Source organism: Misgurnus anguillicaudatus, chromosome 24, assembly GCF_027580225.2.
Source record: "Misgurnus anguillicaudatus chromosome 24, ASM2758022v2, whole genome shotgun sequence".
Lineage (NCBI taxonomy): Eukaryota > Metazoa > Chordata > Actinopteri > Cypriniformes > Cobitidae > Misgurnus > Misgurnus anguillicaudatus.
Genome location: NC_073360.2, coordinates 11,241,020 through 11,262,211, shown reverse-complemented (window position 1 = coordinate 11,262,211; position 21,192 = coordinate 11,241,020). Strand labels below are relative to the sequence as shown.

The window sequence follows — 21,192 nt, the reverse complement described above, 5'->3', positions numbered from 1 at the left end:
ATTAGTATAAGGGATGATTAGTAGGCCAATGGGCAAGTTTGGCCAGGATGCCGAGGCACACCCCTACTCTTTTTCGAAGGACATCCTGGGATTTTTAATGACCACAGAGAGTCGGGGCCTCGGTTTAACGTCTCATCCGAAGGACGGTGCTTTTTTTGACAGTATAGTGTCCCCGTCACTATACTGGGGTGTTAGGACCCACACAGACCACAGGGTGAGCACCCCCTGCTGGTCTCACTAACACCTCTAACAGCAGCAACCTGGTTTTCCCAGGTGGTCTCCCATCCAAGTACTGACCAGGCTCAGCCCTTCTTAGCTTCAGTGGGCAAGCTGTCTTGGGCTACAGGGTGAAATTGCTTAAGGGTATATTTATATTGCTGTTCTTCAAACCTTTTCAGGTATTTTCATGATAATAAAGAATATGTTTAAAGGGGCTGTATGTGGCCTCTAGGGGTGATGTTTCAGATTGCAACCAATAAGTTTACAAGCGCATGCTCGAACTCATGAGCGACGGCCAGACTGAGATGCTACACACCGGAGAAAGCACCGCACAAAATGCTGGAAACTCGGGTATACTCCCACTGCAACGTTTAATTGACTGCATTTAGCCTATGTTATGTGGTGTTACATAAGTACATTTACGGTAAGACAACGAAAACGGTTAGTGAACAACACTGAACAATTTCAGTATAACAGTAAATACACTATGCTATTTTCAATAGTCTTTTAGGATTGTTGCTTGTCACACTGTGCGATCAATATCGTAGTTAAGTCCATGTCACACTGTATAATCTCACTTTCCATCAATACAAGTTTAAAGACTTTTAAAAATCGGACACACGGAAACAAACGCGTCCGCAGTTTTACGTCATCGATCGACGACGGCTGGGCGAACACACGCTAAAGCGAAGGCTAGCAAACTGAAACAACATCTAAAAAACTAAAGCACATAATCGAAATATATTTTACATGCTTTGTAGTAATGTTAGCTTACCTGTCCAAAAGGATGAAAGCCAACTCCGGATCCATTTTTATACCCAAAACAAAGCAAATGTTTCTCCATAATTCAAATGCCCTGCCGATGTTAATCCTTGTTTTTGTACGAAGTTGATCCGATTCACGTTTGGCTTTACGACCTTCAGCAGATAATTTTTTCCTTCACAATATGTGGAGTTTGTGTTGAAGTCTGTGTTGTGCTGGGAGCAGGTCGTTTCTTAATGTTATCAGACGCGTTGCAGTGTCGTCGCTGTTGAGTGCAAAGTCAGTAGACGAGGCGAGAGGCTCCAAAGCGCACATGCAGGTGACGTCACTGGATTTCGCGCCATATCCGGCCCGATACTTTCACATAAAAAATATTTTTTTCAGAGGTAATAGCAAAACCCGCAAAGTGGATCATTTTAATGTGAGATTACAACCCCTTCACACAAAGGCAATTGAAATGGGATTAGTTTAGAAGTAGAAACACTGCGGACAGCTCCTTTAATAATTATGTTTGACAAGTGTTGCTTTTTCAAATACATGTTATAAACGACTCAAACTAACAGTGATTTTAGATCGATAAGGACTTGCTGATCAAAAGCCATAGTACATGAAATAGCTGTGAACAAGATCGGCTGTCCAATTCAGAATAGTGATCGGCCACATATTTTTAGTGGATCGGAGCATCCCTACTTAGCATAATCCATTGAATCTGATTAGACCATTAGCATCGCGCTAAAAAATAACCAAAGAGTTTCTATATTTTTCCTATTTAAAACTTGACTCTTCTGTAGATACATTGTGTACTAAGACCGACAGAAAATTAAAAGTTGTGATTTTCTAGACAGATATGACTAGGAACTATACTCTCTTTCTGGTGTAATAATCAAGGACTTTGCTGCTGTAACATGGCTGCAGCAGGCGCGATAATATTATGCAGTCCCCTTCTAATGAAAGTTAAGGTGACTATTTTCGGCTGCGGTGTATTATCATTGTGCCTATATCATGTTGGTCTTAGTTCACGATGTATCTACAGAAGAGTCAACTTTTAAAAAGGAAAAATATCGAAAGTCTTTGGTTATTTTTTTGCGCAATGCTAATGGTCTAATCAGATTCAACGGATTATGCTAAGCTATGCTAAAAGTGGTACCGCCAGACCCAGAGATCAGCTGATTCCAAAATGGTAAAAATCTAATATTTAACTCTAGGGGAGCTGTAAAATTAGCAATTTTTCCAAAAAAGTGGAGTGTCCCTTTAACTCAAGTTTAATACATGTTTTTAGACGCAACTGTGAACGCTAGTGCTGTGATGGATCATGACCCACGGTTCAGCTCGCATGCGATTCGCGGATTAATATTAAATTTTAAATAGGAAAAGGTTATCATTTGCACGTGTTTCTAATGCTTCCAAATGTTAACATTCAAGTGATTTAAAACAATTTAACCGCAAAAAGACGCTAAAGTGAGCAGATTTCTGTACGCACATGCGGTTAAATGTGTCTGGTCCAGCTCCAGTCAGATCATCCTTTCAAAGATCAGAACTCATATGTAAACTATAGAGAGAGTTGCGCTACTGTGTTTCTTACTGTAGTCCATTAACATACATTTGCTGAATAGAGCAATAAAAAACAACGTAACGTTTTTATGTGAAGCGAAGCGACATTTTATGCTCCATCTCCTTCTAAAGCGCCTTTTGGAATTCGCCCTCCGCCTGTGTGTGTGCACACGTTTAAGTGCCCTCAGTAGTGCATATACATATACTTCAAGAAAGTAAGCAAACATAAAATCTTTCTGTTCTTGACAGGGCACATACACACAAAATGATCTCACAGTATTATTTTTCTAATAAAAATATTTGCTTATGTCCTAAGTGAATTATAGAGTCCGAAACCATTCTGTGCTTATTTGGTCTTAAAGAGACCTCAATTAACCTACTTAAGTCTGTGTCATTAATGTTAGTCAAACAACCCAAGACAAATACAAAATCACTGCTTTGGCTCTAATAATAATAATAATAATAATAATAATAATAATAATAATAATTTATTTGTACAATAGAGATTGTTATTATTTATTTAATTCAATTTCTGTACCTAATGCTAATTTTAGACCTTACTTAATGTGCAACTTGTTCTTTTTTATAAATGTTTGTAATTTCTTTATTTGTTATTAGATTTTTCCCACCCTTTGTTTTGCCGATCTGAAAAATGATCCGAACCGTGCCTCAAAAAACGTAATGTGATCCGAACCGTGAATTTTGTGATGCGTCACAGCCCTAGTGAACACACCATAAACATTTACATCAACAATCAAGCAAATATGAAACAAAGTAAATAAAAATCTTTCTGCGAGCCGGATTAAGTTTAAATTTTTGACAGTAGCTGCGGGCCGCAGAGAGGGGGAGGGCAGGCTGCAAATAGGTTTGAGACCACTGCTTGGTATTACTTACTGATCTATAATTTTTTCACAGTGTTGTTTAATAAGGGAAAAACCTCTCTAAATCATTGGAAAACAAGAATAGATCGTTTTTTGCCGCGTACATATTTTTTCTTTCATTAGATGAATTATGCTGTTATGCTGTGAATTTTTGACTGTGGCTTCACCCCCGTGTAAAGTGCAGTACGGCAGTTCTGCGGGAGACTTTGTGAACCCTGTACAAAAACTTCCCTTTTATCTCTCCCCGACTGTATTACGACAGCCTTCATCAATTAAACCCCCAGAATTACACATTCTCTTTTTTCTTTCTTTGCAATGCGTTATTAATTCAAACACCACTATTTCGCTCCCACCCACTTTCTGGCAAATGAAAAGTTTAGTCTAACAAGTACCTTTTCCCGGTAGAGATGTACATATGCGCAGACGACATAAAGGTGCCGTCGATCTATGGCTGCATGATTACTGTCAGACGTTGCTCTTTTTGCATATGACAGAAATAATTCATTCTGAGCGTTGGCAGGTGCCAAGTCCTTTTATTTCTTCCCGATTTTGCTTTATTATTTACTTAATAGCTGCGATTTCAAAGTCGACTCGAGTATGTGTAAACATTCCCTCCATCTTTTTTTTCACGCCTTTAATGGTCCATCAGCTCACCTCCTCCGTTTCCACGAGTGACAACAAACTCTCATTTACTGTCTGAAGGCATTGCGAAGGCTGACGCTCCGAGCTCTTAAACCGGTGCATTCGGCAGAATCAGGTATTCGTCGGTATGACTGCGGAGGCACCGAGCAGAAGACGAGTGAAAAAATACTACCCTTTCATTTTGCAATGATGAACAGATATGAATTCCCTGCCCCCAGCATTGATTTGGTGCAAGTGTCGACTGCGTTTTTGTGCCTGTTTCCTGAAGTTCTGCATGTGAGGGGATTGTTCGAATTCCAATGATATTCATGAGACGCTAATTAAAAAATACCAGCGAGTCGCCTGCTTTCTTGAGCTAACAGGGCTGCTTCGTGAGAAACATGTAATCATTTTATAAATTAGCTGATGAATAATAACCAGTAATGTATTTTTATCTATAGTAACATATATAATTAGCAGTTTTGTGATGTTTTATTATTAAGTATGATCTTAATTCACCATAAAGAAGCATTTTTTATATTTTAAAGTGAGAGTGAACTGCTTTGTACAATATCTGTAGAAAATTATGCTTACCCCACTAAAATGTATGTTGTGGTTGCCAGGGCGATGCAAAATGTTTTTAGTGATAGTTAGTGGGTGATTCTCACGAAAACTTGGTTTTAAAAATGTCAAGCATTAAAATTTAAAAATTGCTTAAATTTACTTTTTTTCCCACCAAACATTGAAAAACAAAGTCTGGAGTAAATGGGAACATTAATTTAAAAACTTTTACTTATCATTTAACACTTTTTGTAACATAATTTAAAAATTAGTCCTAAAAAAATCTCATTACCGCAACAGTCAGAAAACACCAACAGTGACATATTTTCAAAATGACATGACAAACCTGAAAGAACATAATTTGGAGATTCTGCACATGCATTTAAAATCAAAGTATTATGCTATAAGCATCTGTTGCGGTAATGATAATCAAAATGTCGTGTAAGCATTCTGACAAGACAATATTTCAAATTAACTGTAAAAAAATGATCTTACCTGGTAGCCATCTTGAAGTAACTGGTCCATGTGCTTGGTCACTCAAAATCAAACTTTATTAAAATTCTGTATGTGTACTTAAACTGTTCTCAAAAAGTGTTGCGGAGGATGAGAACATCAGGCATGGACACATCATTTTCCTAATTTTTCTTCATTATTATTATACATGAATATTCAGTAAATATTTTTTCTGTCATCTAAAGTAGTCTAGCAAAACATCCATTTATTTTTTTTCTTAATATTTTTGTGTTAATATGATTAAATTACAACATAACGCATGTTCAAACACAGCCGGACACATTGCGGTAATGAGAACTTCAGCAGAAAATGAGATCAAATTTACAATTATAAATTCTTATGTTGAAATCACACATTGTGCAAGGTAGAACACAGTATTGTGTTAATTCTGATGCTTTTTAATGTTACTACATTACACATTTTAAAGCTAAAATCATTAGTGCCGTGGTGTTTCAATGGTTTCCTGAGAATCACCCTAGTAGTGTTGCTATGCAGTTGCTAGGGTTGTTTAGGTAAGTGCTTGTTGGTCTAAATTTAAAGCCTACCCCCAGGTTTAAATTAATAAATAATAAGGACCCTTAATTTGACTTTTGATGCACTCCTTTAATGAGGCAGAATGGTTAGTTGGATCATTTGTCCTCTTCTCAACAAATCACACGATTTAAGGTATCAATCATGTCCATTACACACAAAAAAAGGTGTATCTAAGCCTCAGACATCAATTCAGGAAGCACTTCAGGAGTCGACATCTGATTGGTTCAACTCGACAGGATTTCTAGGCCATGTTAGGATATCAACTTTGCATTATCACAGCTCTAAACATGTCGCTGAACAAAATGAACTGTGATTGGTTGCTTTACATACCAGTCAGACAGCCTCTCGAAACCCTTGGCTAATGAAAGCTTTTATGGAGTCCAGACCTCTCTTGGTAGACTAATTCCATTTTTATCCATCATTTGATCACTTTCGATCGCTTTTGTCCTAATTACTTTGAGTAGATGGTCTGTGGGCAAGTCCCTCTGCTTTCGCTGAAACGCGAGTGGGAGAAATGATGGGTTTAGGTTGATGTGCCCTAATATTATGTCAGAATATTGCTGCATGTGTTGTTAGTAAACATGTGGCACAACAGTTTGTGCATGCATATGTAAGAGCTTTCTCAGAGCAATTTATTAAATAAGCTTGCGCAACTTTCACATGCTTTAAAATAAAACAAAAACAAAAGAGGCAGAGAGCAGCCAGTTTATGTTGAATTAATAGTGGGGTTTCCATTCAAACTCTTTTTAAAATTCCCCCCAAAAAAAGAAAACAAACAAATGCGAATTAGGTGCATTTCCATCAAGTTTTTAGAGCGAATGACGGTGGTATTGGTAACCTAATAACCAACGCTAAACAATGATGGAGACAGGGCTGCATTTAGTTACGATTTGGCAAGTTGTACATAGCAGTGCAGAATTTTTGATACAGGCACTAGCAGCAATGACATTGCGACAACGTCGAGCCCCATATATGGTATAGACAATGTCAGCCGATACACCTAGACGATCAGTCACGTGGGTTTAATGTTCGATACATCAAAATTTATTTGGCAAATTCATTTCCATCTCCCATTATTCGCATTTACTCTTCTTCACAAAAATCAAAAACCTCCTTGAGCGAGCGTTAAAACTTTTTTGCGAATTAAGGAATTTTTATTTAAAATTTGGCTACACATCCTTAGCTAACGTAATGACACTTTTGAATCTTTTCTTTATATAAATCAATTGTTTGACCTTGGTAAACGCATCTGTTTTGGGGGAATAGACAAATGACCAAACAGTTGTATGGGTTGGAGGATAGGATGAAATAAACAATGCGTTGATTTGAAAGATTCTCTATTGGGTTTAGGTCTGGAGACTGGCTAGGCCACGCCAGAACCTTGATATGCTTCTTACAGAGCTACTCCTTGGTTATCCTGGCTTTGTGCTTCGGGTCATTGTCATGACCCAGCCTCGACCCATCTTCAATGCTCTAACTGAGGGATGGAGGTTGTTCCCCAAAATCTCGCAATACATGTCATCCTCTCCTTAATACAGTGCAGTCGCCCTGTCCCATGTGCAGAAAAACACCCCCAAAGCATGATGCTACCACCCCCATGCTTCACAGTAGGGATGGTGTTCTAGGAATGGTTCTCATCATTCTTCTTCCTCCAAACACGTTTACTGGAATTATGACAAAAAAGTTATATTTTGGTGACATCTGACCACATAACTTTCTCCCATGACTCCTCTGGATCATCCAAATGGTCATTGGCAAACTTAAGACGGGCCTGGACATGTGCTGGTTTAAGCAGGGGAACCTTCCGTGCCATGCATGATTTCAAACCATGACGTCTTAGTGTATTACCAACAGTAACCTTGGAAACAGTGGTCCCAGCTCTTTTCAGGTCATTGACCAGCTCCTCCCGTGTAGTTCTGTGCTGATTTCTCACCTTTCTTAGAATCATTGAGACTCCACGAGGTGAGATCTTACATGGAGCACCAGTTCGAGGGAGATTGACAGTCATGTTTAGCTTCTTCCATTTTCTAATGATTGCTCCAACAGTGGACCTTTTTTCACCAAGCTGCTTGGCAATTTCCCCGTAGCCCTTTCCAGCCTTGTGGAGGTGTAGAATTTTGTCTCTAGTGTCTTTGGACAGCTCTTTGATCTTGGCCATGTTAGTAGTTGGATTCTTACTGATTGTATGGGGTGGACAGGTGTCTTTATGTAGCTAACGACCTTAAACAGGTGCATCTAATTTAGGATTATAAATGGAGTGGAGGTGGACATTTTAAAGGCAGACTAACAGGTCTTTGAGGGTCAGAATTCTAGCTGATACTTATTTCCAGCTGTATCATACAAATAAATAAAAAGTCATATATTGTGATTTCTGGATTTTTTTTTAGATTATGTCTCTCACAGTGGACATGCACTTACAATGACAATTTCAGACCCCTCCATGATCTCTAAGTAGGAGAAATTGCAAAATAGCAGGTGTTCAAATACTTATTTTCCTCACGGTAAATAAGGAAATGTTTGGCATATTGTGTTATTAAATTTTACTACACATCTCTATTTAAACCCTAAATTAATAAATTGAATGTAAAGCTCGCCTTTAGTGTAAAATAGACACATTTTCACTCTCAATAAATCAGTATCCAGCTGAAGTTTCTCTCCACGCTTCAGTCAAGAAGCACTTGAAAAGCAGGGACGAGATAAGAGACAGGTGTGCGAGTTTAGCTGGTGAGAGTATTCACCAGAGACCCACGGAGCATGAGTTTTAGGGCGAGAAAGAGGCGGTGGATTGTTCTGGAGTGTTCTTATTTTAAGGTTACACAATACGGCCATCTTCAGAAGCTCGTGATAAGACTCCTCGCAGATCCCGGAGACCCCCGGTGTGTCCCTGAGGCGTGTGAACCGAGTTTGTTTCGTGCACGATGTGTGCTGATCCACACCGCATCATAACTTCGACCCGATCGAGCGTCGTGACCAAAGGCTCTTCTGCATCTTCTTTGAAACTGTGGAGCTCACAAACCACAGGTCAGAATTGGGATTCAACGAAATACGAGGCAGACGTCCTCATTTCGTACATCATCTGTTTGTTTATGCGTCAGACCACAGGCTCTGTACCTTTCGTTCGCTTTTTGAATGCTCTTTCATGATCACAAAGACCTACTAATGATTTACTGTCCTTGAAGTGGAAGGCGTCTCAGCTGGAACCCTTCTCGTGTTGAATATTAACGTAAGCACAATAAACCACACGTGCCATCAAGGCCTTCAAACACCTGCTACCCGGTTCATGCCAGCCTTTCTACGGTTCTTATAATAAACCTTGACAAGTCGTAATACTTTGAGGTTTTACCAAAAAGTGCTTTTGAATACTGGATTTGCATTGCTTTGGAATAAAGGAGACACTTAAACCACATTTAAAATGCATGAATGTTGTTGCGTTAGTCAGAAAAAGTGGAATCTACAAACAAAAAAGTCATTTTTGCCATTTCTTTTAATCAGTTTGACCTTAAAATCATTTTTATTTGATGTACAAGTCAACCAGTCCTCAGGCAGGTGTCTTTGAAGAATAAGCTCAGGTGCAGTTCATCACATTAAAGACACATTGAAGTGCCTTGAAATGCACAGTTTTTTAATTGCATTTACATGATTTCCACTGAAACATAAAAATTAGGGCAGAGTCATATTGAGTGGCTCCTCCCCTCTTTAAAATAGCCAATAGTGTTTACTTCACAGCATGGAATAAAATGATGGCATTGAAATTATTGATCCGCATTCGCAAAAGTAAGACACTGTACATTTGAAGTGCTTATATATGTGACCCAGTCTGTGAAAACCTAGTCCCCTCCCCAAGAAGCCATGTGACTGACATGTAAAGCAACCAATCACGTTTTGCTTTGTGCAGTGTCATGTTTAGGGGCTTGGAGACGTCACCACAATAACTAAACGGTGTGATACCCTCATTCATGAACAACTATAAAGTTTATAACAACAATGGCAAACACGTTAAAATACCTTGCATACTTTTAAACATGCAGCCTTTATTCAATCTTGATGAAGCATATTGTCACCGATTTAAACATAAAAGATTTTTTCTTTGATTAGACGACTTTGTGTTGTTTCCGGGCAGACCATTAACTTTTTCCCCGTTAGCAATTTTGTGATTTTCACAAAAGTTTCACAAAATGCTTCCAGGAAAATTTTCTTCTAAAAATATATAAACGTACAAATATATCAAATGAAAGATCAGACCATCTGCTTTCAAACAAACAATAAACAAACAAATGGAGAAAAAATGTCATCCTATCTATATATTTTTTCTGCTTATAAACTTTAACTTTTAACTTTTTCTTTAAAAATACAAAGTTTTGAGCAAAAAGCTAAAATAATTTAATTTTTTATGAAGGATTTTGTTAGAGATCATTCAGAACTATTATCAAAACATACACAGAGTTTAAAATGAGTAAATAACGTTTTTTCTTCAAGGTTTTTTATAAATTGGGTGAGTCTAGTGGATAATTGCGGTATTGCAGATTAACATAAAAATTCATCAGGAACACGGGTTTATGCAAATGTTTTATCTTAATTGATGAGATAACTCTTTGTAGCGATCTTTAACTCTTTCCCCGCCATTGACGAGATAACTCGATTGTGATTGGATTGTGACTTTAGTCTGGATTTCACTGAGACCTTCACATATTTTTCAATAGAGCATTTTATCAATGTTTTGTACTGTATGACTTTATATAGTAGATATCCTTTAGGTTAACATATTGATACTAAAAGCCAAAAAGCCATCATTTGATTTCATGGAAGCTTTAAAGATGAACATGTTCCAGTTAGAGATGCATCGAATGTTCTGCAACTGAAATTATTCTCATAAAAAACTAATTTTCGGTGCCAAACAAGTGAAAAGGACAAAAAAATGACCTAACAATGAGCCCTTTGATGACCAATCAAATAGCAACCAGCGCAGAGTAAGAGGTGCACAAATGCAGCAAACATGTTGGTGAAAGCATTTTAAAGTGTCAGAGAAAGACGCGAAAACATACAGCACTACAAGTTTCATTTATCATTTAAAATCAAGACATCCTGAACACCATACAGTGTATGCGAAAGACACGGCAGTGGTGATCCTTGGTATTTCTCTGATGAATGTACAAGCACAGAGATCAAGAGACTTTAGCTCTTCATCTCATGTCATAGAACGACAAAGAGTGTATGCGGTATGTAATAAAAACTTCCTAGAACCATGACAATGACAAACACACGTAATTATATTAAAGGTCCCGTTCTTTAAAGCTATAAACCCCAAGAAGCAGTGGGTTACCAGTGCATTTTATAAAATGCACTGGTAACCCAACGCTTCGAGGGGTTTATTGCGTTTATAAAACGGTTACTTCATATGCATAACGTTAGCGGGATTTTATAAAATAAAACACAAATAAGTTGTAATTATATTAGTACAAATATTACTCTTCCGCCAAACGGAGATAAATAAATTTTTGTGAAGAACTTTTGTAAGAGATCAGATTCAGAGCCTGATGAAAACATGCTGTTTTAAGTGTTGAGTGAATGTGTCAGTGTTTAAATTGGTTAAGATCGCCACCCAGTGGATAATAGCGGACGTATGAACTTGAGTTATAAAATCCTCAGACAATGTTTTCTCTTTATCGACGAGATGACTCAACAATATTTATTGACATTTATCTGGATATCGCCATTAATTGTGCAATTGTAGACAAATTTAAAATATGGTTTGAGACTGTGGTGTTTATTTTCATAAATCAGTACGCAGAAACAGTGGCGCAGTGATACTTATGTAATGTGGTCTGAACCGTGAGGTTACCGGTGTATTTTATCATGGCTCAGAACGCGTTTCAACCAATCAGAATGAAGAACCAGAACTGCCCGTTTAATAATCTGTGTTTTTGAAGCTTTGATTGTGTCAACAGTGCGCAAGATAACATGTATTCATGTTTCACGTGTATAAAAACGCTGTATTTTTCACACAATTTACTTATCTGTATAGCGCTGTTTTTACTGTGCTAAAAACAATCTGATGTCTTCCTTGTTTTATGAAGTCCCTCCTTCAGAAATACGTATCAAGTTCTGATTGCCTTAGCTTAACTTGCCGTTAGCTTAACTGGCAACTGACATATTCCTGTGGGCGGAGTTTAGTCAAAAACTCTTTTATTGACGTCATTCCACCGAGAAGCAGAGAACTGTAGTCCAAACCGGCCATTCGCTGTAGGCTTTGAAAGGCGAATTCTGTTAATGAAAATATATCGCCTGGCAGTGAACTTTGAGCTTTATCATTTTACAGCTATTATTTACACACTAACTAAAGTTTGAAAAATGGGATCAGGAAGAACATTACCATTAAATGAGAAATAAAACATTTATTAATAATAATGGTGCAATTGTGAGAAAATTGGTAAAATAATTAGGAAAATTATTAAAAAATGTGTTCGGTGGCTCTGTATTCTTCTTCATTTTATTTTGCTTCAGCCAAGAATTTTCCTTTCAGTGCATCCCTTGGCCCATAACATTTAACAAGCAGAAAATCTCCAAATGCTTTTTATCTTCCTTATGTTCAGTATTGCTTTTAAATATTAAAGCTACTTCTTTGTGAAATGCTTTAATAGTATGCATGTGCTATCTTTCTTTAAAATGTCATCCTTGAAAGTTTGAGAATCTGGGGGTTAAATTCAAGGCCCTGGGAAGTTTTTGAAAATATACATACATAGATACAGGTCATTAAAAGTGTTTGAATCTATTTTATGCAAGTTTTCTGAAAAAAAAATCATATTATTTCCTGTGTAGTGTAGGATCATATCATAAACATTCTAGACTTTTTAAGCACACATGCTAAACTGTTCGCTTTAAATGTTTATATCTTCTGTCTGCGAATGTTGATTCATACCAAAATGCTTTTTTGCATAGTTGTGTGTGACACCTAAAAAAATATCTCTGGTTATGCATGTAAATGTTGTTCCCTGAGAAGGGAACGAGACGCTGCATCTCACTTGTCATACTTCCTGCGTCCCTGTAACGCCGTCTTTGGCAATATTTCAGATAGCGAGATAGCTCCCGTGTCACCCTGTCTTTGTCGTTAATCCTCACCATTGGTTGAATTTGATATACAGATTCAGACACACTTACCCCTTGAAGCGTCCCCAAAATGTCACTGCAACGACGCAGCGCGAGTTCCCTCGAAAGGGAACTGTAACAATGTATCTTAAAAGGTAACACTTTGCTCTCACTTGAAATGTGCTCCCACATTTAGTCCTTGAATTTAAGGGTATTGGACCTGGTCCATGAATTTAAAGTTAACTAGTGAGTGGGAACCCTGTATATCTTCATTTCATATTCCAAACCTCACATGTGTTTAATTCGGCGTGTCTACACTTGCAAATCAGAATTTAATTTGAAGTGATCAAATTCTAATAATGAGGTGCATATTGCATTGGTCGCAATAATCAGCATGTGCGCGACGCATCGCAGTAATGACATTAGAGATCTCTGCTGTTCTTTGTTAGACGATTAATCCACCATTTGTCACCATTGTTTCGCGCGGCCCTGGAAAGTAAATGTTGTTGACACATGGAGGCTGCGACGCAGCGGTAGCTTTTGTCTAGCCAGGTGCGACATATCACTTTCTTTCTCTGCAGCGGCACGCCCCGGCTCTGCTTCTCTTCACTGAGTCTGTTTAATTAGTCACCGATGTCTGTTGTCAGTTTGCGGCGAGAGATGCTTGGCTCCCGCCGCGCCGGTGTAGGAACACACAGAGAACGAACGTGTTCTGGGTTTCTCGTGAGATGCAATCCCTCTCTGTTTTTGAGTTTAGATTTCGATGGTGTTTTGAACTGCACCTGACAGCATAAGAGAGGACACTCGGTGAGCGGCAGGGATCGGACAGGAGGGAGCAGGGATTTATACTACAGTACATGGCGGTGTGAACATGCATCTTCTTGAAACCTGCAGAGGTTTAGTGCAGAAGAAACATGGTTTTTGCGGAGCACAGGATAAAAGAGAGTTTGAAGAGGTTTGGATGGTTGACAGAAGTGGAATGGTGCTTTAATATTGCGTATATGAAAGACAAACCACCTCATATCTCTGGTTTACACTATGCTTCATTTAAGAAATTAATTTCATTTGTAGCAAGTTGGGTTGTTTATCTAGCAGATAGTTTTTACTTTGAAGTAAACCTTGAAATGTTTAAGAATTAAGTCTTGGGGCTTATCTTTTCCCTTCATGTTGTTTAAAGGCCCACTGAAGTGCCTTGAAATGTGCAGCTTTGTTTAATGTAAATTTGTTAGGGTGGGACATAGTAAGTGGCTCCTCCCCATTTTGAAATAGCCAATAGCTGTTTAGTTTACCTCCATGTCTGGATTGTGATGAAAAGCTGAAGTGCAGAATGATGTCATAAAATCATTGGAGGACATTAAAGACTTTTTAAATTTAAATTCTATTTAAAAGTTTTGTGGATTTTTTGGAGCACATTCATTCATATGCATCCTTAAAGAGCACCAATTGTCCGATTCACGGTTTTACATTTCGTTTGGTGTGTATTAGGACATGTTAACGATATGCAAAAGGTACAAACCCCAAAGTAAACGATGACGCGAGTTATCGTCTCCAACGTAAATCTCTTTTCTTGGACTACAACAAGCACACGGATTGTAGGCAACAGTTTACTTCCTGGGATTGGTGATGTAGTAAAGACCCACATTATCATAATTCATCCCGCCTGTAAGTTAACTCCTGTTAGCATTGCATTGTGAGCAAATCTTTCAAACATGGTAAGGAGCGTCAGATGTATTCAGGCCAATCACAACGTACAGATTAGCTGGCCAATCACGGACACAGAGCTTTTCAAATCAATGAGTTTTTTTAACAAATCAATGCGTTTGAGGAAAGCAAGTATATCTGGAGCTACAAAAATGTACGAGATGTGAAAAATAATGTGTTTTTTGAACCATAAACCACCCAAACACATTGTATTATACCAAATACACAAAATAACGTTTTTTTAGCAATGAAAAGGGTGCACTTTAAGGCTAACATATTCATACTGAAAACTGCAAAAATTCAATTTTGATTTCTTTCTAAGGTCTTTAATTCTGTTTTGAATAATGTTCATTCTTTTTTCCAAAGACCAAAATTGAAGATCACATAAAATGTTTTGATGAATACAATTCTCTTTCCTGCCTTGACATATTTTTGTATAAAACAAGGAAGTTAGGATGGGACATTTTGAAGGTCTTGTCTTTGAAAAGCAATGATTTGCTACTTTTGTTACGTTGATGATCAGTGGCAGGCATAAGTCAAGGTTTGCTTGTTAGCATGGACAAGGTGCGAGTCCTCCAAAAGCATTTCTTTTTCTTGACAGCTTTTACAAAGTAGACACACTGTAAAACTTCCTTGGTGCACTTAAAGGTAAGGCAAGGCAAGTTTATTTGTATAGAACATTTCATACACAGAGGCCATTCAAAGTGCTTTACAAAAAAAAAATAAGAGAAAAAAATTACAAGAAGAGAGACAATAAAATAAATGTGATTTTAATACAAACAGTTAAAAATATGTTAAAAAGAATAAAACTAGTGTAAAAGTGACTTGAATTTAAAGTGCAGTCAGTGTCAAGCAGCACAGTGCTCATTCAGTAAATGCAGAGTTAAACAGATGTGTTTTTAATCTAGATTTAAAAGTGTTTACTGTTGAAGCACATCTGATCTCTTCTGGAAGCTGATTCCATAATAGATAAAAGCTGATGCACCTTGTTTTGAGTGAACCCTTGGTATTTCTCACTGACCGGATCCTAATAATCTAAGTAATCTGTTTATCTGGCTTATATTCAGTTAGCATATCTGTAATGTATTTGGGTCCTAAGCCTTGAAGTGATTTATAAACAAGCAATTATACTTTAAAATCTATTCTAAATGTAACATGGTTGCAGGAGGCACAATGATATTACGCACTGCCTGAAAATAGTCCCCTGCCATTGAAAGTTACTAGGGGGACTATTTTGTCTGCTGCGTAATATCATTGCGCCTCCTGCAGCCATGTTACAGCGGCAAAGTTTAGTTCCTAGCCATATCTGCCTAGAAAATCACAACTTTTAATTTTCTGTCTGTCTTAGTACACAATGTAACTACAGCTATGCTAAAAGTGGTAGCGTCAGACCCGGAAATCAGCTGAATGGATTCCAAAACTGTAAAAATCAAATCTTTACCTCTAGGGAAGCTGGAAAATGAGCATATTTTCAAAAAAAAAGTGGAGTATATTTTCAAAAAAAAGTGGAGTGTCCCTTTAAGTGCAAAAATGATCCAGAAACTGTTTTACATTTACAACCCTAGGATTTGCCTTTAGAATAAATTGTCTATTATTGCCTTATTTGAAAAGGTCATGAATTATAATGTTGAGCTCTGTAACTGTATGTCAATAGTAGAACTTCAGCCTAAACGTTGACATATAGCATTTACTAGCATATAGTGCTAACTGAGCAGTCACAACTTTGTTTTTATCATTGTAACAACATGTAACTTAAAGGGACACTCCACTTTTTTGAAAATATGCTCATTTTCCAGCTCCCCTAGTGTTAAACATTTGATTTTTACAGTTTTGGAATCAATTTAGCTGATCTCCGGGTCTGACGCTAGCACTTTTAGCATAGCTTAGCACAATCCATTGAATCTGATTAGACCATTAGCATTGCGCTAAAATATAACCAAAGAGTTTCCATATTTTTCCTATTTAAAACTTGACTCTTCTGCAGCTACATCGCGCACCAAGACAGACAGAAAATCAAAAGTTGTGATTTTCTAGGCCGATATGTCTAGGAACTATATACTCTCATTCTGACATAATAATCAAGGACTTTGCTGCTGTAACATGGCTGCAGGAGGCACAATGATATTACGCAGCCCATGAAAATAGTCCCCTCTGTAAATTTCAATACCAGAGGACTATTTTCAGGCACTGCGTAATATCATTGTGCCTCCTGATGGTATTATCCCCTTTGATCAAGGGCTAGGGCCAAGGCGTAGGGATACATAGCCCTTGAAACGAAGTGTGATAAGGACCACACTTGAAAGAGAGGGGTACACTTTAACGTAGGAATTTCTCAGTAGAGCCGGCATCAAGATGTTTTATGGCTGAACGTCTAACTGTCAAGGAGTCGCACAAATGAAAGTAATGCTATTTTCTGCAGTTTAATTGAGATTATATTATGACACTTATGTTTTATGAAACTTTTAATAAAATGTTCAAGCGGTTTTAATTGTAATGTTTTTGTTTTGAAGCGCTAGTTAAGCCGCTAGCTATAGCAGCTAAGTTATGCGCTATTTGTTGAGTTCAGCTCACAACCTGAGACAACGGCATCTTCTTTGTTTATGTCAACGCTTGTTTGTTTACGTAGCAGCCAGTTAGCGGCAAGGGAAGGTGACGCAAACTGTAATCGAGTGGTGTCTCATTTTTAGACGAATGATCTGTCTTACCCCTTCCCCTTCACTCGGTGTCGAGGGGCAAGGGGAAGACGAAGACAAAGGGGAAAGGGTAAGACAGAGAAATGAGATTGGCCCTAAGTTACTGGGTTGATCTTTTTTACATTTACTAGATTGATACCAGCACTGGGGACCCAATTATAACACTTAAACATGGAAAAAGTCTGATTTTCTTCTTTAAGTATTTCCTCGCTAGTCAACAAAGTTGATATGACTTCTTCAAGTTGTTTAAACTAAAACATTGAAGTGCAACAAGGAATTTTTTTACAACGCGTATTCATATGAAAAACATTTTAACATGCACCTTACAAATATTTCATATTAAAGTAAATGTTCTGCCAGTGTCCAGTTTTAATGGAGTGGGCTTTCATGAGCAGATCATCAATGTAATTCACTTACCCAAAAAAGACACCTTGCCAGTTTTAATTTATATACAGAGTTTAAAAAGATGGCACACATTAACAAATAGCCAGATAACTACATTGTCAGAAGAAAATGGTCCAAAAATGGTCTGTATAGCTGTCACCGAGGCAGTACTCTTTAAGACGGTCCTAACATGTACCATTTAGGTACAGATTCGTGTACATTTGGTATCAATATGCACCTCTTAGGTACTAATAAGCACTATTTAGGTGCAAATGTGTGCTTTTCGAAACGTTAATGTCCCCAGTGACAGCTAGGGAGCATTTTTTGTGGGGGGGTCTCAAAAATGTTATGGCAATTGCAAGAATTTTTTTGTTTTTTCTTCGCCGAACACGATTATTACTTTCAATGTCTATTAAATAATTTACTCTTGATCAGACGCAGTGATATACCGTAATATTTTAGGATGTAAGCTTTTGATCTTGAGTTGTATTAAAGTATATGACATGGCTGAGGTTTCATGTGCTATTTTGTTTCATATTCTTCAGCCTTTCACGCTTTTTGATGTCATGCATTGTTTTAAAATGTGTTACACTGCCTGAAACAATCACAGAGTCCCTTTGATCTTTTTTCTGTCTGTGTGGTTCTTCCTATCAGGTTTACATTCCCTGCAGAACCGCTATTGTTCTGGCCAACGAGGAAATCGATTACTGCTACTGAAACACAATCAGCAATTCACCGCGAGATGGAAACCCAGCAACTTCTGTGACTCGGCCTACCTCCATTCACACCGAGATCACCCCCCACCCACCCGTCCTTTAGAAAAACCACAGTTAAATATTGCAAATCTCAACGATGTTTCAGCAACTTTTCCCACATGGTCATTGCATCATTATTACGCTATACACATTTATTATTAATGAAACTCAAAGAATTAGTTAGTTAGCTTTACCCCAGTCAAATATCTTGCCATCAAACCCCATACTTACTGTAAAGAAAGAGGACTGATTCAATAAAACACAACAGAATACTAAAAGTAGATTCTTAAAGAAAGACTATGCATTTAAATTATAGGATATTTTGCCCTAATAAATTACTACTGAAAAGTAAACACAGAGATCGAATGTATTCTTTAAGTGTAAATGTGGTATAACCTGTAATGCAAATGTAATTTTGCTTAAGCATTGTGTTGATATTAACTTACAAAATTGTGATCTACTGTTTAATTTAAATGCGACACAAGCACTTTTTGACTTTAAGATAGTCTGTATACATGTTAAAAAACATTTGAGTTCTTGTCAATTTTGGATTTCACTTCAAGGACACAAGAGAGTTACATATATATATATATTTTGAATAGCCTACATGTAAGCTCACTGTGAAAAATTATCAAATTTAAGTCAAACCTTTTCTTGCAAGCTGTGTTAGTGCCTTTACTTATAATCAAGTTTCCGTGAATATTAACCGTTATAAAATAATAATCAGTCATTCATATTCAGAATCATTCACATTGTCCAACAGCTTTTTACTGTCATCATCTTTTTCTTTTTCTTTTTTTTTGCATGTATATTTCTTTAGGGCAGACAGCTGTTATTGTATTTATCATGTTTGTGTATTGCAGGATATTTAGTTTTTCCTTATGAACAACAGCTTTGTTACCCCAATAGAGACATATGGTCTATGTATGAATTAAATACATCAGCATTAGTGTTATCCTTCTAGTTGCTTTAAGATCCACCTGTTGCTCCCTAAAGAGGAGCACCATGCTCTGTGTTTTGTGTTTTAAGAGACCTAATGTACCCACAGAAAATTGGATGAATGCACAGAATTACCGTAATTATGCCCTACTCACAAACAGCTATAAAACAGAGCTTCATCCTCACCGATCATTCAGCTCAGTTTTGTTATACTTTGGAAAAGTAGTAGTTATTTTCTAGATTAAAGGTTACAAATGTTGTTGTTTTTTTAGAAAATATAATAAAAAACATTAAGCAATGTCAGAAATCAACAAAACTTAAAGGTTTGTTTTTACCTTTATGGTATACAAAGTATTCAAATGTTGTATCTTTTGGGGTACAATATTATGCCCTAAGGACCTATTGTAAACCTTTTAAGGAACAATTTTGTACCCGTTTAAGGTGTGGGGTACAAAACATTTAACTGTAGCAACCTTTAAAGGTACACAATAAGTCCTTAAGGTACAAGTAATACATCCAAAATCGTATAACATTGATTCTATTATGTTTTGTATACCCGTAAAGGTACATAACGGAAACTTATGGTACCACCCCAGTGAAAGAAAAGGTACAGTTTTAAACCTTTTTTCTGATGTTAAAAGGTTTCCTGTGATGATCACCACATGTGTTTGTGTGCAATGTTATATTTCTGTCGTAAAGCAATATGTAGGAACCAGAAATAAAGTACTTATACAAATCAACATTATGATTGTTTTTTGCTATTTATTCACTGTATAGGCAAACAATGTTAAACATATAAACCATTTGAGACAGAGTTACAGTAAAGTCTGAGGTTAAAGAGATGGTTCACCCAAAAATGAAAATTCTGCCATCATTTTTTCATCCTAATATTGTTTTAAATCTGTGTGAATTTCTTTTTTTCTGAAGAACACAAAAGAAGATATTTTGATAAATGATGGTAAACACACAGCAGATTGTAACCATTGAGAGAGTTAGAATTTGTAAGCAGAAGGCGAGGTTTAGAAATTAGACAAACAATGAAACGCAACAACCCCCGTGGAGCTGAAAAGAGGAGGAATAAACAATGTGGCTAAACTCCCAAGTCACTTTTTTTATCCACAAAGTCAGTGCCGCTCCCAAAGAAGCTGTAGCATCCCCCCGTCTCACGTCCATCAGACACGGGGTTGAGTTTACTTACGGAAATGATGATGAGTTTAGCCCGAGTACCTGAACAGCACACATGCGAACAGCACACAGGGATGGGGGTAAATTCTAATCGGAAGTGATCATCCCTATGCCCTATTCCCCTCGAAGATCAAAGCTCCTGTGTAAACTCTGGAAGGAGTTGCGCAATTGTTTTTTATAGCCTAGCAGTGTTAGTATTGGGGGGTCCCAGACCTTCTATAAGTATTGAGGGACCCCCTATTAGGCACAAAAATATAAATGGGGGGTAATTAAAATTATACCATGGGTCTGTTGCATGCTTTATTCTGATTGGCTGAGAAATGTTCCGTGGGTATGCATTAATTTTTGATAACCGCACACCTAACTTGTCAGATGTCTTAAAAATAGGCACCAGAGCAATGTTTGTGGTAATAAGCCGAATAATTGACTCCGGTCCTTTGACTTATTTGAAAATAATGCACACCCGCGGTGTAACGATAACCACATACTTAAAATACTACATTAATTTCTCGTGCTGCGCTGCCACATAGCGATACTGTCCATCATTTGTCCCAATTTCGCAATAAACTAAACGATTTCTGTAATAAATGTAAACTCTCAAGTGCACCTCACACTTTTTTGGAGACAGACTGTTAGATTTGGATTTGGGATTGGGTTAGGGGCCTTAAAAAAAATCTTTTTTTCACACAAATTTAATGTGTAAAAATGGTTAGGGTTTGAGATAAGGGTAATTTGGTGTTTCTTTGATAAAAACATTGATCCAGGAACAACAATAAATGTTGATCCAGGATCACATCTTTCACAAAATTA

General features: G+C 37.3%; 1 protein-coding gene across 1 annotated transcript in view; it reads left to right on the top strand.

Annotated features, from left to right (window-relative positions):
• The window catches only part of gbe1b (glucan (1,4-alpha-), branching enzyme 1b), a 174,246-nt gene extending 154,429 nt beyond the window's left edge, over positions 1-19,817 (top strand). Inside the window, exon 16 of the mRNA XM_073863520.1 lies at positions 18,158-19,817. Coding sequence (XP_073719621.1) covers positions 18,158-18,220 — 63 coding nt within the window. The 3' untranslated portion in view covers positions 18,221-19,817. The remainder of the gene's footprint in view (positions 1-18,157) is intronic.
• The last annotated feature ends 1,375 nt before the right edge of the window (positions 19,818-21,192 follow it).